The 18734-nt window shown below is 41.9% G+C and overlaps 1 protein-coding gene across 8 annotated transcripts in view; it reads left to right on the top strand.

Moving 5' to 3' along the window:
* Rapgef2 (Rap guanine nucleotide exchange factor 2) overlaps positions 1–18085 on the top strand; it is a 224518-nt gene extending 206433 nt beyond the window's left edge. For all 8 annotated transcript variants that reach the window (XM_076932542.1, XM_076932543.1, XM_034500567.2 and 5 more), the window contains 6 exons: positions 4–210; positions 4615–4767; positions 10065–10290; positions 10844–11403; positions 13110–13409; positions 16046–18085. In XM_076932542.1, the coding sequence (XP_076788657.1) occupies positions 4–210; positions 4615–4767; positions 10065–10290; positions 10844–11403; positions 13110–13409; positions 16046–16071 (1472 nt within the window). In that variant the 3' untranslated portion in view covers positions 16072–18085. The remainder of the gene's footprint in view (positions 1–3; positions 211–4614; positions 4768–10064; positions 10291–10843; positions 11404–13109; positions 13410–16045) is intronic.
* The last annotated feature ends 649 nt before the right edge of the window (positions 18086–18734 follow it).

The raw sequence follows: 18734 nt of genomic DNA, 5'->3' as shown, positions 1-18734 counted from the left end.
TAGTGCCCAAGAATCCTGGAGACAAAAAACCTGTCAAGTCTGAGACCTCCCCAGTGGCTCCACGTGCAGGACCCCAGCAGAAAGCGCAGTCTCAGCAGCCGCTGGCACAGCCACAACCACCGCATAAAGTCAGCCAGGGACTGCAGGTGCCTGCAGTGTCCCTCTACCCTTCACGAAAGAAGGTGCCAGTGAAGGACCTGCCACCTTTTGGTAAGTTTCTAAACACCATTTTCAGGTGGTATTTGCTGGGAAATAATGTTTATCCTGGATAATTTTGCCTAAGGCATTTTATTTCTCTGTGACTATCTTCTACTAAGACAAACAGCAAGTTAAGCTTCACAACTTTTTATAAACAATGTTTCTATTTTTCTTAGCATGTATTAATTATACAGTGGGCTTCACTGTTGCACTTGTTATAAATCTAATACACTGTGATCATAGTGACCTCTGTCACCCTCTCCTGTCACCCTCTTTACTTCCCCTCCCATTAACCTCTCCCAACCGTCCCCATTTTACTTTAATGCCTCCCCCTTCTCCTGACCTCAAGTAGACTCTGTATAGCTGTATTTCTGAGTCCGAATTATTTCACTTAGCATGATCTCTAGTGCCATCCATTTTTCTATACAAACAACATAATTGCATTCTTTTGTGTGGCCAAATAATACTCCACTGTGTGTACGTCTATATTTTCTTTATCCATGTGTTGATAGGTGTCTAGTTTGGGTCAATGGCTTTGCTGTTGTGAAGAGTGCGGGGGGGGGGGGGGTGTTAATGTGGATGGCACTGGGTGGTATAGGTTGGTCATATGCTGGTACTTGTTCAGCTTTGGAGGACCTTCCATACTGACTTCCTAGAGACTGCTGGGCTTGTCCACCTGAATTTACAAGGGGTCTTCTCCAAGCCCATTCTCACTAGCACTTACTGTTTTCTTGATGGTCATTCTGACTAGGGTGAGATGGGATCTCAGTGTAGTTTTGATCTGCATTTCCTTTGTGACTAGGGATATTGGAGGTTTTTGTGTATTTATTGGCCAGTTGCATTTCTTCTTTGTTGAACTATCTGTTCAATTAATTTTTTAACTGAATTTTTATAGTGTTTGATTTCTTGCTTTTTTATATATATTCTAAATGTTGATTCCTATTGAATGACTAGTTTTCTTTCTTTTTTCCTTTTTTTTTTTTTTTTTTTTTTTTTTTTTTTTTTTGGTTCAAATGACTTTAATAAAAGCTGCAGTGCCCACATTCCCCAGTTGCCAACTCACTGCAGGTGACACAGTACCTCAGCAAGTGTAGGGACCCTCCTCCGCTACCTCCTGGAAAGTGTTCCAGGCATAAAGCAGAGACAGGCAAAGAGCAATGAGGGCAGCAGGAGTGACTAGTTTCCAAAACGGTCTTCCATTCTGTAGGAATAGCATCTTATTTAATAGGTCATCTGTCATGGCAACTTAAGGGTTGACACAGGGGGCTGCACTCTTACTGACTTAAGCTTTAACAAATACAGAAGTTGACCTCATTCATATACATCATTTAAGCAAATTTTATAACTATAAGAAACTTAGACAAAATATGTTAAAGTTAAATTATTTGTCTGAAGTGCTTTCTGTTTTCTGTTCTGAGGGCCTAGAAATCAAACCAAAGCACATGCCAGGCATAAAGATGGATTCCCATTTGATGATCACCAATTCTGTAACTTGAGAGACAGAGGACACAGCTAATGTCTGAACAATAAAGAAATCGGGAATGTTCTTCCCATTAGCAGTACCCCGCCCATTGGTTCTCTGTGTAAATACACCACAGAACGACTTTTTATACAACTGTTCTTGCTTCTTAATTTATGCAGAAGAAAACAATTAGAACAAAAGAAAGGAAAAAAAATTTTAAAGTTGCCCATGAAATTGGATTTGGAAACTCATTCCCATTCCCGGAGTTGACAGTAGGCAGTGTATCCCACCCGTGTTCTTGTTCCGAGTTGACAGTAGACTGTGTCCCACCTGTGTTCTCATTCCTGATCTGACAGTAGGCAGTCTGTCCCACCTGCGTTCTTGCCTCCTGATCAGAGAGTATTTCATTTGTGTTTGTGGGAAACGAGAATCTTTACATGACATGTTTTCCCTTTCCAACTAGTGTGTTTGTCTTATGGCAAACAAACAGAGTGGCACGTTTTTCTATTGCCTGTATTCTCAATCCACATACATTCCTGACTCCTCTGCCGTGTGCTTCTGTCTCCTCCTCTGTGCTGAACTTTGCATATGGAAGACTGTCATTCTTCTTTTTATCTACAAATACCCATTAGCTATATTTAACAGGGAGGTTGGCGTTCCTGAATATAAAGCTGTCTCCCATTTTCTCAAAGAGAATGTCTCTCAGAATATCTTCTAGGTTCATTTGAATTTATGAGCCTTATAATGTGGATGAAATGTCACCTGTCATCCTGAGATTAAGTTTAATGTATCTAAAGTTGCACTATAAAAAAAAATACTAATTTAAAGATATTAAGAGGTTTTCCTCCCCCATTCTGTTTCATGAGATTATTTTGTCCTAAACAATTCCAGCATCTTCTTCCTTAGTAAAAGTACATTGTACCTGCAATGTGTGGTCATACATACCTGTAATCCCAGCATCCAGGCGGATTGTGAGTTTGCAGCCCGACTGGGCGGCAAAAGTTCAGTGACTGCTGGGGATACTTAATGAAAGCCTGATTCAAAAAGTAAATAGGTTATGGTTAGAACCATTTCAAAGCACCAAACATGGCTGCTAATGTGTAGCATCTTTACTTATCTACAGCCACCTAGAGATAATGGAAGTCTGTTGGAAAGTGTGTGTGAGAGACTGGCCCTGGAAATAGTTTCCTATCAAAATTGTTCATTCATAGGTCAGTGAAATGGCCAGTGAAGAAGGGTGCTTGCCACTAAACCTAACAACCTGAGATATCCCTGGGTGCCACATCATGGAAAGAGAGAACCAACTTCAACAAGTAGTCCTCTAACCTCCACACATACAACATGGTACAAACACACACAATAAATAAATAAATAAATAAATAAATAAATAAATAAATAAATGTAAGAAGCCTAGTGTGCTTGTATAGAGACACAAGCACACACATACATGAATAAAAGTATTCTTCTCCCCCCCGCCCCCCACAAAATCTTTCAAGCCAGGGTCCCACTATGTGGACCAGACTAGTTTCAGACTTACCAAGATCCACCTGCCTCTGTCCTACAAAAGCATGTGCCACCACACCCAGCTTAATACAGTTTTGAGGGGAAAAAAGTAACCATTCATGTAGCATTAATGTAGTGGATAAATTTGTGCATACTGTGTATGTTAATACTTTGATACTTAATCAAAGAACTGCTTTTAAGAGTGATTTTGTAATAGAATTACATTAAAACAGCATCAAGGGGTTGTTGATGGGGCTCAGAGAGCGCCTGCCTAGCATGTATGAATTACTGGGCTCCATCCCCATCACTACAGAAGCCAGATTTGGTTGTCATTGCCTGCAATCCTAGCACTCAGTACATGGAGGCAGGAGAATCAGAAGTGCTTGGCCATTCTCAGCTGCATAGAGTTCCAGGCCAGCCTGAGATATGTGAGACCCTGTTTCAAAACAAGCAAAAATAAAATAAAACACTGTCACACCACTAATAGAGGATACATAGAAGGGTTGGACTCTGTCAACTTCTTTTTAATGGATCAATTAAATCTATGATTATTAAAACCAGCCCGGACTCAAGACAATTTTAGGCTATTATAACTTTCCAGAAATGTCTTGATTGTTCAAAAGCAGCCTGAAAGTAATGAATCTGTAAGGCATTTTAATGTGACTTCCTTATTTCATTGAATTGTCATGGGATTCTGTTTTCTCTATCTTCCTTCTGTATTCCTGTGTTGGTACTGGCTCCACCCACCCCTTCAGAAACCTCTCCTGGGCTTCTGGAATACTCCACAGGAGACTAGCCGTCTCCTGCCTTCCTCTCCCTCTCTTTATTTGATCAAATATTAATGACATGGCCGCCTTGGAGCCCTCTCGTTGACTCTGTGGCTGATTCCTGTTAACTCTCATCCCTTTACTCTGTCTCCCCTCCTCCCACAAATACCCTCCCCCACTGTCTTCTTTCTCAGAGCTGACATTTCCTAAAATGCCTAAATGTCTTGTTCCTAACTCAAACTTGAGGCACAACTGGAGTTGAAATGGGATGCCTGCCTTCATCCTTAATTCAAATGTCCGGTTCTCTGGTTTTTCCCCCACTGCTGCTTAGTAAGACAGAGCTGAATAACTATTATGGCTGGGGTTGGTAATCCATGTAACATATCAAAAGCAGTGTTTCAAGTACTCTGATGGCTGATCAGTCAGTCCCATGCCTTGCTTCATATGCTGTGCTTTGTACACCAGAAGAACACACAGAACATTTAGGTCAGAAATAGATTGAAACTGGCCATGCTGAATATTGAAACAAAAAAGGGCTTTTACTAATTTAGTCTTTCAGTCTTTGTTCACTTGTTTATTGGAAAGCCTGAGTGTGCTGGTCGAGTGTTCTGTCACTGGGCCACACACCCTCAGTCCTTGCCATTGTCTAAAATGGGTGCCTGAATTATTATTCTTTTTCTGTAGGCATAAATTCTCCACAAGCTTTAAAGAAAATCCTGTCCTTGTCTGAAGAAGGGAGTTTGGAGCGTCATAGGAAGCAAGCCGAAGATACAATATCAAATGCGTCCTCACAGCTGTCCTCACCCCCCACCTCACCTCAGAGCTCTCCAAGGAAAGGTAGGACGCAGTGACTCCTGTCCCTGCTCGGGTCTACGTGTTTGGTCCAGGGGACTCAAGAGCGGCTCACTCTTAAGTTTCTACTGAAACGTATGCAAAGGGTCTGATGGGGTGTGACAGTGGATTTTCCTCATCTCTTTATACACTTGCAAGAATGACGCTACTTTTAACATTGTGGTTCCCCTTAACTGACTGTCAAAAGACAGGTGCTAGTGTTACAGCTAGTGCGCTAGCAGGCTTGCTGACGGCACAGGAATATCCGTTTTCTTACCACCAAACCCAAGACATTAACCTTAGAGATAAGAGGATAGGGCCCACACACTAGAAAAAAATGCTCATTCGTCTTTCTGAACTTCGGTTTTCTTGCCGAGGATAGTATTTTCGAATTCTATCCATTTCCCGAACTTTCCATAGTTTTATTTTTCTTCATGGCTGAATAAAAACCTCACTGTGTATGTGCACCACATTCATTGTCCACCCTTCTGCTGGGCATCTTGCGTATCCTTGGCATTGCGAATAGAGCTCCAGTAGACGTACATGTGCACATATCTTGTAGGTTGGAGTCGTGGGTAAGTATAGCTGGCTCATTGATAATTCTGGTTTTAGGTTTTTGAGGGACCTCTACTCTGATTTCCATAGTGGCTGCACAGTTTACATTTCCCAAGGCCATGAAGAGGGACTCTCCTTCCCCCATATGATCATTAGCCTTTGTTGTCACTGGTTTTCTCAATGGCATTCTGACAGTAGTGCCTTAAATATTTCCCTCATGGCTAAGAATGCCGGAATTTAAACTTTTTACTGGTCTTCTTTTGAGTGCTATATGTTCAGCTGAGTGGCTTGTTTATTGGTGGCCATTGTGGTTTGGAATGTTTCATCTTTCCAGTTGTGTGTGTGTGTGTGTGTGTGTGTGTGTGTGTGTGTGTGTGTGGAGAGAGAGAGAGAGAGAGATAGTGTCTAGATATCAACCCTTGTTTGAGATAGAATTGGCAAAGGTTTTTTTCCCATTCCATAGCCTGTGTTCACTCAGTGGGTAGTTTTTATTGTTATGGAGAAGTTCATAATCCCATTTGTCAGTTCTTGGAGCTGTTTCTGCTGCTATGTGACTACTAGCCTGGACCTATATCTTGAATTTGAGTTTCCTTGAGTTTCCTCAAGCAGTTTAATCATTTTAGGTATTAAATTGAGTCTTTGGTGTACTTGGGATAGTCTTTCATGTAGGAGGAGAGATGGGGACCCAATTTCATTCTCTGTAGGTGAAAGTACCAACATGTGTGCTTTGCCATTCTCATCCTTGGCATATGTTTTTAACACTGTTGTCAAAAATAAGGTGGATGTAATTATGTGGGTTTGTTTCTGGGCACTCCCTTTTGTTCCATTGATCTTCATGTCTCTTTTTATGCAGTACTGTGCTGTGGGTGTCAGCGTGACTCTAGGATAGTTTGAGATCAGATATGACGTACTCTGGGGAGTATTTATTCTGCTGAGAATTACTTTGACTCTCTTGGTCTTTTGTGTCTCTATAGGATTTTAGGATTTTTTTTTTCTAGTTCTGTGAAAAGTGTTACCTTGAAATTTAACAAATATCATTTCAGTGTCTTAAAAGTTTACATTGTACCAGTCTCTTACCTTCTTTGTTAGGTTTATCCCTGGACAGTTTCACTGTGTCTTGGTTATTAGTGGGATATTGTTCCTAATTTTCTTCTCTGTAGCTCACTATTAGTATATGAAAAAGTGCAGACCTTTTGCATGTTGATTTATATCTTGTACTAGACTGAAAGTGTTTATCAAATCTGTAGGGTTTTCAAGACTTCTACAAATATAGTTTAATCTCTTCCTAATTACTTTTTTATGGTAGATACTGGTAGTCTTCACTGGTGTCTTTCTTCTGTTAGGTTTGGAGACAGCAGCAGTGGATACTGTTTTTAGGAGGAAAGTAGTTTCTAAGGGATGGGATTTGTGTGTGTGTGTGTGTGTGTGTGTGTGTGTGTGTGTGTGTGTTAAAAGCATCAGTATTGGAGCAGTGAAGTTGGGAGTGAATGAGAAGAGAGAAGGGGAGGGATAAAGTAGAGTAAGAATGAGGAAATGTGTGCTGAAGGATCAGGAAAGCAGTAGAGACTAGAGATGGCTCAGCAGTTAAGAGCACTGTCTGCTCTTCCAGAGGTCCCAGGTTCAGTTCCCAGCACCCACATGGCAGTTCACAATCAATTGCAACTTCAGTTTCAGGGAATCTGATACTGGCCTTCTTCTCAGACACCAGATACCCACATGGTACACCAGCCTCACAAAAGCAGGGCATTCATACCCATAAAATAAATAAATAAAAATTTAAAAATAAATATATTTTCCAGTGAGATACAGGTTACAGCCCAACAACTTAACACTTAAGGTAAAAACATGTATGTACTTGTTTTTTTTTAAAAAAAAAAAAAAAAGCTTAAATGTATATTTATAGATAATAAAAATGTAAGGTAAAATAAAATAATAATTAAAGAATAAAATAATACAAACCCAAATGAGCAGTAAACAAAATAGAAGGTACTGTGTTCTCAGCCAGTGTCCTTTCTTGGTTTGGGCTGTGTTCATTCCCTTGGGGTGCTGCAGTAGGTTCCCCCACTGGTCTGCTGGGTCCCTGTGTTTCCTGCCTGCAGTAGCTGGCATGGGATGATGAGACCCCTCAGCTTCTAGGTCCCTTTTCATACTTCTGTTGTCCCCATAGTCTGTCTGCTGAGGTCCTTTGTCACACTTTGGTCCTTGTTCTGCTGACACTCTGGTTGATGCTTCTGCAGGCAGCAACACAGGTGAGCACACAGTAGGTGTTGTTATCTCTCAGCTTCAGACTCCTTCCTAGACATCTCTTCTGGTTAATTATCCAGGCTTCACTGTGCTACACTTGACTCTTGAGATACTGAGTTCAGCTCCTTCCCTGATATTTCTTTTAGATATAGACAGCATTTGCTTATATAACTATTTCAAACCTTTTGGTTTTTGAGTGGGGAATATTTTGTGATTTTTTTTTTTTTAATTATTATTTAAAAAAAAACAAAAAACAAAAAACTTACGAGGCTTGCCTGGTCCAGAACTAATCATGTAGACCAGCTTGGCCCCAGACTTGCAGCAATCTTCCTGCCTCTGCCTCCTGAGCCCTAGATTAACAGTCATGTGCTACCACTGCTGGGCAACTTTTTAAAATATTTATTTATTTATTTATTTATTTATTTATATTTTTCTCTCATTTTACAACCTGACCACAATTTCCCTAGTGCCCACAACCCGCCTGCCACATATCTATACCCCCTTTATTTTTACTAATCATAAGTGTAGGAAAATTTGTTTTTATATTAAATTTTTTCTAATTAAATTGAAATGTATGCCACAGTAATATATAAAAGAGGCCTTGAGAATGTGAAACATTAATATTCCTTATTTTGTTCATTATACAGATTATGAGTCTTGATTGCCTTTCTTGTTTTCAAGAGACTGCATTTATCTTTAGGTTGATATTCTCTCAGATTAAAGTAGCTGAGATAATTTCTTTCCACAGTTCCCCATGTTGCTCCCTCCCTTCGCTGGCCTATCAGTTGCATGTGTGAGTAAAGGAGATTGTTTTCCTTATAGTGTGAAAGGGGCTAAGAATTTAGTGACAGAGCAGAGTCAGCCTAACCACAGTTTTCTGTACATGTGCATACAGTGGTTCCAGGGCTCACTGAGTGCACACAGTTCTTTTCTGCTATGTGGCAGTGGAAGTCAGCTGAAGTCTGCTGGCTCCTGGTAGTTTTCTCTTTGAATTGAGAACAGGAACAAGAATAACAATGTTCCTGGAAGTTCTAGGATGGGTAGGGCTTGTAGAACCAAGCCTACTGGGAAAGCTAGTTGACTTGCTATCTAAGAAAATAGAAGAATGCCTCCAAGCATCAGGCATTGGGGCAGACTTTGTGAGGAGAGATTTAACCTTGTCTGTTGGAACTTGCAGTGTGATTTATTAACCATGTTAAACCTTATCAAGACCTGTGTAGCTTTTGAAATATAAATCAGGGTCTGTATGGACTAAAATGACAGAGTTTAACATTTGGATGCCCTCCGGTGTTGTATTTGTTTTGGAAGTGGCATTATACTACGATAGGTGTAGTAGTACAGGCCCCTAATCCCAGCACTGAGGTTGGTAAACAGAAAGATTGGAAGATGCTATCCTGGGCTAAAAGAGGAGAAATTTACATTGTGTGTTATTATCTATTTATCAGCTTTATATTATTGTGGACATTCTAAAATTGAGTGCTGAGAAAGATGGAGGAGTTTTTCATTAAATAAATAAAATTGTGACGGCAAGTTTCCCCTCTCCCTGAACCTTGTGACTATCAAAATTATTTTTAGGAACAGCTGAGAGTTATGAGCCCTCTTAGAACAGGAAATGAACATCTGTTGAGCCAATGCAGGGCTGAGGAAATGCATGCTACATCCTTCAGAACGGCTCTCTTGTAGGCCACTTAACTAATACATTATTAATGTTGAAAAAATAAATGACAAAAATCCAAAAGTATCTTCTTCATGTCTTATCTTTGTCATCTTTGTGTCCACTTAAACTCTTAAGAACGTGTGGATACTTCCTGTTGAACTTCAGTGCCATTCTCTAAAAGTCAAAACATCTATTCAAAATAAGACACTCAGACAAGTGTGGTGGCACACACCTTTAATCCCAGCACTAGAGATACCAAGGCAGGTAGATCTGAGTTCAGGGCCAGTCTGGTTCACGGAGCAAGTTCTAAGACAGCTAGAGACTACGCAGAGAAACCCTATCTTGAAAAACAAAAAAAGAAAATAAGACACTCACTGTCTGCAGTTTGAGGGTTGGTCCACATTTCTAAGACTCACAGGTTTTTCTTGATGGAGTTTGGTTTTGGAAGGTTTGGGGAGGCCAGTTTTGTTTGTCTTGTCATACTCTGCTAAGGTTGAAATTGATGTCTCAGGCATGCCAGACAAGTGCTCAGTCTTGAGCTGTGCTCAGCTGGGCTTATCAACAGCAGTGTGTTTGTAGCTAAGAAGCAAGAATAGTCGGGACACACCATAGTGTCTTCATCTTCACTGAGGGTGTGTAACAGTAGTTACTTTTCTCACCATTGAATAAGCAACTTATACTTTATTAGAGTAAAATTTGAATCTCTCGGTCTTGAGGTTATTTATACATTCTTGGGAAAAAAAAAAAAACATTTCATTGTCAACTTATATTTTTTGCCCATTTGGTGGACCTGTTTAATTTTTGAAGCCTAAAATATCTAATTACTGCATTTACATTTCTCATTCAGGTTATGCGCTGGCTCTCAGTGGTACCGTGGATAATTTCTCAGATTCTGGTCACAGTGAGATTTCTTCACGATCCAGTATTGTCAGCAATTCTTCCTTTGACTCGGTGCCAGTCTCTCTGCACGATGAACGGCGCCAGAGGCATTCTGTCAGCATTGTGGAGAGCAACCTAGGTGTGGGCAGGATGGAGCGGCGGGCCCTGACAGAGCCTGATCAATACAGCTTAGGGTGAGCGGCTGTTCCTGCATTCTTTCCTCTCTTTTGTGGGACTGTGAGTAAGTGCCTTGCTATTTTTGTTGGGCAGTCTGCTTTTGTAATTGTGTTTACTCCTCCTGGTCCTCTGGGGCTCTGTGCTGCAGGAAGAAAGTGGTAGACACAGCCCAGTCTCTGTCTGAGCTGCCTGCCAGAGTAGAGGAGTGTATTCTGCCGACCTGAGCATTGTAAGGAAAGTGTAAATGTTCCTTCTTTGTAGCAGGTTGTTCTCTCCCCACGTTTGCTTTGTAAAGAGACGAACAATATGGCAGATCTCTGATCCCATTCAAGAGTACGTTCTTCCCCTCTGGGGTGGAAGAAAGTCGCCTTTCTAAGGGAAAAGATATTTTATAAGCATGGCAGCTCGTGTCTGTTATCCTAACACATAGGCTGAGGAAGAGGTTCGTGAGTTGAAGGCCAGCCTAGACTTGAAACCAAGAGCCTGTCTCAAAGCAGTGTAACAGCTCATCAGCAAAAGGGTGTTTGTTTAACAGCCTCACGTCTTCCTTTGCTGTGTTTTGCTGGATAGGTCATATGCCCCGGCGTCTGAAAGCAGAGGCCTGTACGCCACAGCGACAGTCATCTCTTCTCCAAGCACAGAGGAGCTTTCCCATGACCAAGGGGACCGTGCTTCCCTCGATGCCGCTGACAGCGGTCGTGGGAGCTGGACGTCATGTTCAAGTGGTTCTCATGACAACATACAGACCATTCAGCACCAGAGAAGCTGGGAAACATTGCCATTTGGGCACACTCACTTTGACTATTCAGGGGATGCTGCAGGTATATGGCCTGCTGGTGGCCATATGGACCAAATTATGTTTTCTGATCATAGCACAAAATATAATAGACAAAATCAAAATAGAGAGAGTCTTGAACAAGCCCAATCCCGGGCCAGCTGGGCGTCTTCCACGGGCTACTGGGGAGAAGACTCGGAAGGCGACACAGGCACTATCAAGCGAAGGGGTGGGAAGGATGTCTCCGCTGAGGCAGAGAGCAGCAGCATGGTGCCTGTGACTACAGAGGAAGCCAAACCTGTCCCTATGCCTGCCCACATAGCTGTGACACCGAGCACTACAAAGGGACTCATCGGTAAGTGTGGAAATGGAATGCTGGGGTGCACCTGAACCATGGGTGTCACCTAACTACTGTGGAACCGGGCCCTCTCTCAGTTCTCCATTGCTGCACATGGTTCCAGCTCAGCGGTATTGTCAGAGCTGGAGTGACTTGGCCTTGTGGTCAGACATGTGCAATTAAACATTCAGTAAAGATTAGCCTTCAGCCCACAGCTAATAGGTTCTTGGTGTGGCTATTATATAGTCTAGTTTTTTCACTTTACTTGAAAATTATTAAGATAGATATTTATATTCTTCACAGAGTGATTTCCTTTCATTGAAACTTACAAGAATGGTTTATTATTTTCTTGTCCCCTTGAATTGTATTAAGAACTCTATATCCTTTGTATATTGAAACCTTTTTCATTGATTTTTGTTATACAGACACATTGTTTTTCTGTTAAACAAATTCTTTGTGCATTCTAGAATAGGAGTAAAGAGTTCAGAAATGAGTAAAGACTGGGGGGGGGGGGTGTCAGTCAGAGCCAGAATCCCTGTCCTGACACTTCAGACACCCTGCTATGCTTGCTCGTCCTTAAAGTGGGCTTCATAATTTTACCTTCTAAAAAACGATATATTTCTTTTTATTTTAGGAGCATAGGTGTTTTGCCAACATAACGTCTGTGTGAGAGTGTCTGATCCCCCGTGATCTGCTATGTGGGTGCTGGGAGTTGAATCCGGGCCCTTTGTAAGAGCAGACAGTGATATTAATCACTGAGCTCTCTCTCTAGCCCCCATAATTTTATCCTAATAGGGTTAGTGTGAGGATGGAAGAGGTCTTGACAATATCAGTGCTATTCCCTGCAGCATGTATGAATGTCTGTCTACTAAAACTGCAGTGTAGATTGTGAGGTATGGAGAAAACCATCTAGAATACAACCATATCACATCACTTGTATTAATGAGGAAATAGCTCTGTGGCCACATAAACGTCACGTCCGTGGATGTGAAATTTAATACGCCTTAAAGTTGAGTAAGGAAGTTCAACTCATAATTCTTCAGCTGATTGTTTTCAAACATTTTCTGTTAACAAACTAATTCTTAGAATTTTTATTGCTGGAGAGGAAAGAAAAATTATTTCTAGTTCCTAACAAAAATCAAGAAAAGAAAACTTGACTTGTAGTCAGTTTCACAAATTTCCGGTTACAGGTCACAGATTAATAGCTTTTCATTAAAGAAATCATAAGCTCTCAGGAAAGCAAATCCCATTTTTGGTTTCCAGGACTCTGTACGTTGTTATCCTGAGCCAGTCTTCTGATTTTACTTTAATTTACTGTCTTCCAACATGAAACCTCGAGAGCTGGAGCAATATAGGACTGGTTCTCCATTTGATATTACTGGGAAATGCCCAGCAAACATGAACTGTATCCCTCTTCAGGTACAGGAAGAGAAGAGGAAAAGGGGATTTTTACCTTGCACCGATGTGTTCCAGGAATGTTCCTGGTCCCTCTTGTACCTTGTTTTGCTTTAATCTTCACAATAGGGCTACGGGTTAGGTGGCCAATAGTTTTAACGTCAGCTATTTTTAGCTGAATTCCCATGGCTTGCAGAAGTAGCTTTGTTCAGCAGTTATAACACTAAACAGAAATGATCTGGTGAGTATTTGCTACATGTCTACCCTGCACAGCAGCCTTGCGCAGCTTGAAAAGGCCTTGTACCTGACACCCTGCCTTGTCTTTGCAGCACGGAAGGAAGGCAGGTACCGGGAGCCACCTCCCACACCTCCAGGCTACGTGGGCATCCCCATTGCCGATTTCCCAGAAGGGCCTTGCCACCCAGCCAGGAAGCCCCCGGATTACAACGTGGCCCTGCAGCGATCCCGCATGGTGGCACGGCCCACCGAGGCCCCAGCACCGGGCCAGACGCCGCCTGCAGCCACAGCCAGCCGGCCGGGCAGCAAGCCGCAGTGGCACAAGCCCAGCGACGCAGACCCACGCCTAGCGCCCTTCCAGCCGCAGGGCTTTGCCGGAGCGGAGGAGGACGGTAGGCTTCCCCCACAACCCACCTGGGCTCCTGGGGTAACCCACTGGGAGCTTGGAAGAGTCGGGGCGGTGGCTCCAGGAGTTTTAACTGCATGCTGAAGAGGACTCTTTTATTTTTTTAATTTTTCCTTTTTCGAGAGGAAGAACTTTTCTTTCAATGGTTTAAGAACTGCAGCGATTATCAGAGTCGCTTGCTTGTAAGAAGGTATGGAATTAACCCCCACTCCCACGCCAACCCCCACCCCGTAGAGCCCTGGACCTAGGGGGTGCTAATTCTACCTGTGATACAGGTAGCCTGGATTTCCATCACAATACTTAGTAAAGCTGAAGCTTGTTTGTGGCTCTTTTAAGGATAAGAGTAAGAATCTCTGGTTATTGCTCATTTCAAGAATTCAGAGAAACATCTTCACCTATTAAGCACTGCTGGTTATGTTTCCAGTGGAAACATTGCACTAGGCAACTTAGTAGGTAGACCGTGGCTTAGAAATGACAGAAGTAAAAAGCTGTGCACAGTGTAGCGCCCTCGGCCTTTCTACAGATGATCCTGCCACCACGGGCTTGAGGTTAAGGAGGTCCTGGTCCTCACTCTTTTTAAGTGCTCAGGGTAGTTTACTTTATTACACAACCATTATAGCAAAATCTAAACATAATAAGTGGGAATTACAGTCGTTCAATTAGAGATAAATAACATTTTTGTATATTCTCCTGTAATTTTTTAATAAAGATTTATTTATTTATTTTATGCATGTGGGTACACTGTAGCTGTCTTCATACACACCAGAAGAGGGTGTCAGGTCCCATTATCAATGGTTGTAAGCCACCATGTGGTTGCTGAGAATTGAACTCAGGACCTCTGGGAAAGCAGTTGGTGCTCTTAACTTCTGAGACATTTCTCCAGCCCTCCTGGAATATTTTATTAATTTTTATTTAAGGTGGTTATGAGTGCTTGCCTCTGTGTGTGTGTGTGTGTGTGTGTGTGTGTGTGTGTGTGTGTGTGTGTGTCCGTCCATATGCATGCCTTTTGCCTGTGGAGGCCAGTTCAAATGGGAACACTTTTTCTTTTGATTCTCTGGAACTGTCAAAAAAGGTTGTGACCTCCCATATGGGTTCTCAGAAACAAACCCCTAGTCTTGGAAAGAGGACTCCTTCTAGACTTCTTATGGTATAACCGTGTTGTTAAAAACTGAAGGGCGTGTAGCTGAAGAGATGGTTCTGTGGCTAAGAGTTCTTGTTTCTTGACTAGAGGATCGATCAGAGTTCAGCTCCCAGTACTCATATGGACGTCTTACAGCGCCCCGTAACTCTAGCTACAGGAGATCCAACACACTCTGCCGGCCTCTGGCTCTCGTGTGTGTGTGTGTGTGTGTGTGTGTGTGTGTGTGTGTGTGTGTACATACACATATAAAATTGAAAAAGCTAAGGTTTTTAAAGGAAGGCCTGGAGAGATGGCTCTGTGGGTAAGAGTGTATACTGCTCCTGCAGCGAAGTTCCGTTTCCACACTCATGTAGGTGTGGCTCCCGACTGCCTAAAATGTTAGCGCAGGAAATTCCTTAGTTTCTTCTGGCTCCCAGGGGCAACTTTACTCACATGCATGTACCTCACACAGAAACAGGCATACATATAAAATAAATCTTAGAAAAAATACATCTTGTTTTAGAACTTAAATTTTACTAATAGCTTTCCAACCAATAAGCATGCAATGAACATAATTTTATTTATTTATTGCTATCTTTGTTTGGTTCCTTTTTCTGCTATAGAAACATTCTGACCAAAAGCAACTTGGGGAAGGAAAGGGTTTATTATATCGTACATTCCAGGTAACAGTCTGTCATTCCGGGAAGTTGAGCAGGAACCAGGCAGAGACCCTGGGGAAATACTGCTCACTGGATTACACCCAGGCTCACATTCAGCTCATATTTATAGGCCAGGTCCACTTTCCTAGTGATGACACCTGCAGCGGTGCAGCGGGCCTGACCTTCCTGCATCAGTTAGCAATCAAGACAATATCTAACAGGCCACCTAATGGAGGCAGCTCCTCAAGTCAGAATTTCCCCTTTCCAGGTTAGTCAAGGTGGCAACCTAGACTGGCCATCACAATGATTACTGTTTACGAGTCAGTAGGCTGGACCAGCTTCAGGTACTTACTCCTGGCTCAGCTTCCTGGGTGCTGGAATTATGGACCTAAATGACTACACCCCACTGCTTTTTTAGTAGTTTGTATAAAGCAGGTATGACAGTGCACAGATTTAATCCCAGCATTTAGGAAGCAGAGGCAAGAGGATCTCTTTGAGGCCAGCCTAGTCTACATAGGGAGTTACAGCATGAGACAGGAATTCTCTGTACAGCCCTGGCTGTCCTGGAACTTGCTCTGTAGACCAGGCTGACCTCAAACTCACAGATATCTGCCTGCTTGTGTCTATTGAATACTAGAATTAAAGGCGTACACCATCATGCTTGATGATGCACCCATTTTTAAACTTTTAGAATTATGAATAGTTGCTTGCCAAAAATATGAGTTTTAAGTGAGCGTCATTAAAATATATTTTTTTTTAACTTAAGTGAATGCATGATAGCGCAAAAAAAAAATATCTATTTGTTGATTCCTTATTTTGGTTTCTCTCCTGCTGTGTTTGCAGAAGATGAACAAGTGTCTGCTGTTTGAGGCACAGGCTCCTTGATCCAGAGTGAGCCACCCAAAGGAGAGCACAAGAAGACGTCCCAAGCCTTGGAGCCTTGGCACGCACATCTGAGGATGGTGGACCAGTTTGCCTCCTTCCCTGCCTTAAAGCAGCATGGGGCTTCTTCTCCCCTTCTTCCTTTCCCCTTTGCATGTGAAATACTGTGAAGAAATTGCCCTGGCACTTTGCAGACTTGTTGCTTGAAAATGCACAGCCCAGCAGTCTCTGAGCTGCTGCCTGCCACATCACGCAGTATCATTCCAAATTCCAAGATCGTCACAAGGTGACCCCTCTAGCAGCACTTCTCCATGCCTGGAAGGAGTTCCCAATCCTCCTCTTAGATTTCAATCCAGTCCCAGCCCTGATCTCATCTGGAAGATGAGAAAAGCCAGCCTTTGAACTATTTGGGGTCTCTAACCCACCAAGGAAGACAAAGACTGATATGAAATCCTTTGAGTACAGTGCTTGTCCACTTGTTTACAATATCCTTTAAAAAATAAGTTTAAAGATTGTGTTCAGAGAGTAAATGTTATATCCATTTAATGATTACAGTATTATTTTGAACCTTAAGTAGGATTGCCAGCCTGGGTTTCTGAAAAACCAAATATGCCGGACAGGGTTTGGCCACACCGAGGGAAAACCTGGGCGGTGGTGACTCTGTCTTCCCATGTCCCTCTGGCCATGCCCGTGAAGTGCCCTAGCCCAGAAGCATCAAACATTAGCCAATTACTTAAATACCAAGACTCCTCACCTGCTCCTTCCCCAGTGGGTGAGGCTCTAGTGTAAAACTGTTTGCACATGGCCAGGGGAGAGAACTAGGACTTGTGTGTCCTGTCTGAGCCTTAGGAGGCAGGATGGTGTTGTTTGAGAGAATGTCCTGCTCAGTTACAATGGATGGCAACCCCTGTTTTTAAGTTATGTTTTTTTTGTTGTTGTTTTTGTTTTGGGGCTTTTTTTTTTTTTTTTTTTTTTTTTGAGTTTTGTTGATTTAGGGTTTTAGAGCTTTTGGTTTTTATTTTTTAAAAGAAACATTTATAACTGGATAGCATTGCAGTGAAGCAGCCTGAGGTGTTGGAGCGAATGCCAGCTGCTCGTACTGCTCTTTCAAGACAGCCTCCCCTTGCTGGATTGGCACCAGAGAGTATGTCTTTAAACATGATTAAAGGTCACAGACATGGTTAAATACGCCAGCCTTTGCAAAGTGGGTTAGTCGCCAAAGACTGACCTGTAAGTGGTTTTGTGGACGCTGCATATGGAGAAGGCCTAAGGGTAGCGCCCGCCTGCTCATAGCTGCTGTTAGCCCAAGAATGACTGAAAATGACCCTGCCGGTCTATTCTTGTGTTGTTTTTGCACAGACTCCGGAAAAGTGAAGGCTGCCAATCCGAGTAGTACTCAGATGTGAGGGGCTGCTGATCTTGGATTTTTCCATTAAATTCAGCTGATCATATTGATCAGTAGATAAACGTAAATAGCTTCAAATTTTAAAGGTCGAATTGCAGTGTTTTTTCACTGTGTCAAACAATGTCAGTGCTTTATTTAATAATTCTCTTCTATGTCATGGCGTTTGTCTACTTCTGTATCACATTGTCACTTACGCATTTGTAATTTTCCATGTAATATGCATTATTGCCAGTTTTACTCTATAGGCTATGGACCTCATGTGCATCTAGAAAGACAAAACTCTAGCTCTACCACAAATTGCACAGATGTTATCTAAACATTAAGTAATTGTAGAACATAGGACTGCTAATCTCAGTTCGCTCTGTGATGTCAAGTGCAGAATGTAAAATTAACTGGTGATTTCCTCATACTTTTGATACCACTTGTACCTGTATGTCTTTTAGAAAGACATTGGTGGAGTCTGTATCCCTTTTGTATTTTTAATACAATAATTGTACATATTGGTTATATTTTTGTTGAAGATGGTAGAAATGTACTATGTTTATGCTTCTACATCCAGTTTGTACAAGCTGGAGAATAAATAAATATAACAGAAAGCCTTGTCTACATTTTTAATGAATTGTGCATGCTTTTTACTACTGAAATGAAGCAGAGGTTGCACTACAGGATGGGACCTCAGGAGGCTCAGAGTAAGCCTCTTGCTTTGGGAGAAACTGAGTGACAGTCTGTTTCCTTTTCTTGGCTCTTTATTGAAATTAATATTAAAATTATATTAATGTTAGCACCAATTAAGCCATATTCAAATTCTTCCTGTTTCTTGAGGCTCAGTGCAGCACTTGTCTCTACTGTACCTTTTCCCAATGTAAATCTCTATAGGACATTATGGCATCTTTTTCATTGATACTCACGATTACTAAGAGAACAGTTTGACTGTTCATTGTAGACATCCAGCTACATGATATTCTTTGGTTGTGACTTGTTTTGTTTTTGTTGCTGGAGTTGAACCCAGAGACCTCTGCCCACTGAGTAAGCTTAGACTAACTGTTAAAGTCTGAGTAATAGTATTTCAGTCCACAAAAGGAGCATTTATATTTTAATAGGTAAAAATCAGTTAAGTAGCTGCCTGCTTAAATACATTTTGAGAGCAAGGATTCTTCCTTCAGGCAGATATAAGTAAAAGTCTAAGAAGCTGGACTGAATGCATGGAGATTGAGAGGCCGGGAACTGAAAAGAGGTATGGGAGGG

The sequence above is a fragment of the Arvicanthis niloticus genome, chromosome 4, assembly GCF_011762505.2.
Source record: "Arvicanthis niloticus isolate mArvNil1 chromosome 4, mArvNil1.pat.X, whole genome shotgun sequence".
NCBI classification, from domain to species: domain Eukaryota; kingdom Metazoa; phylum Chordata; class Mammalia; order Rodentia; family Muridae; genus Arvicanthis; species Arvicanthis niloticus.
This window is presented reverse-complemented; position numbering and strand designations above follow the sequence as displayed.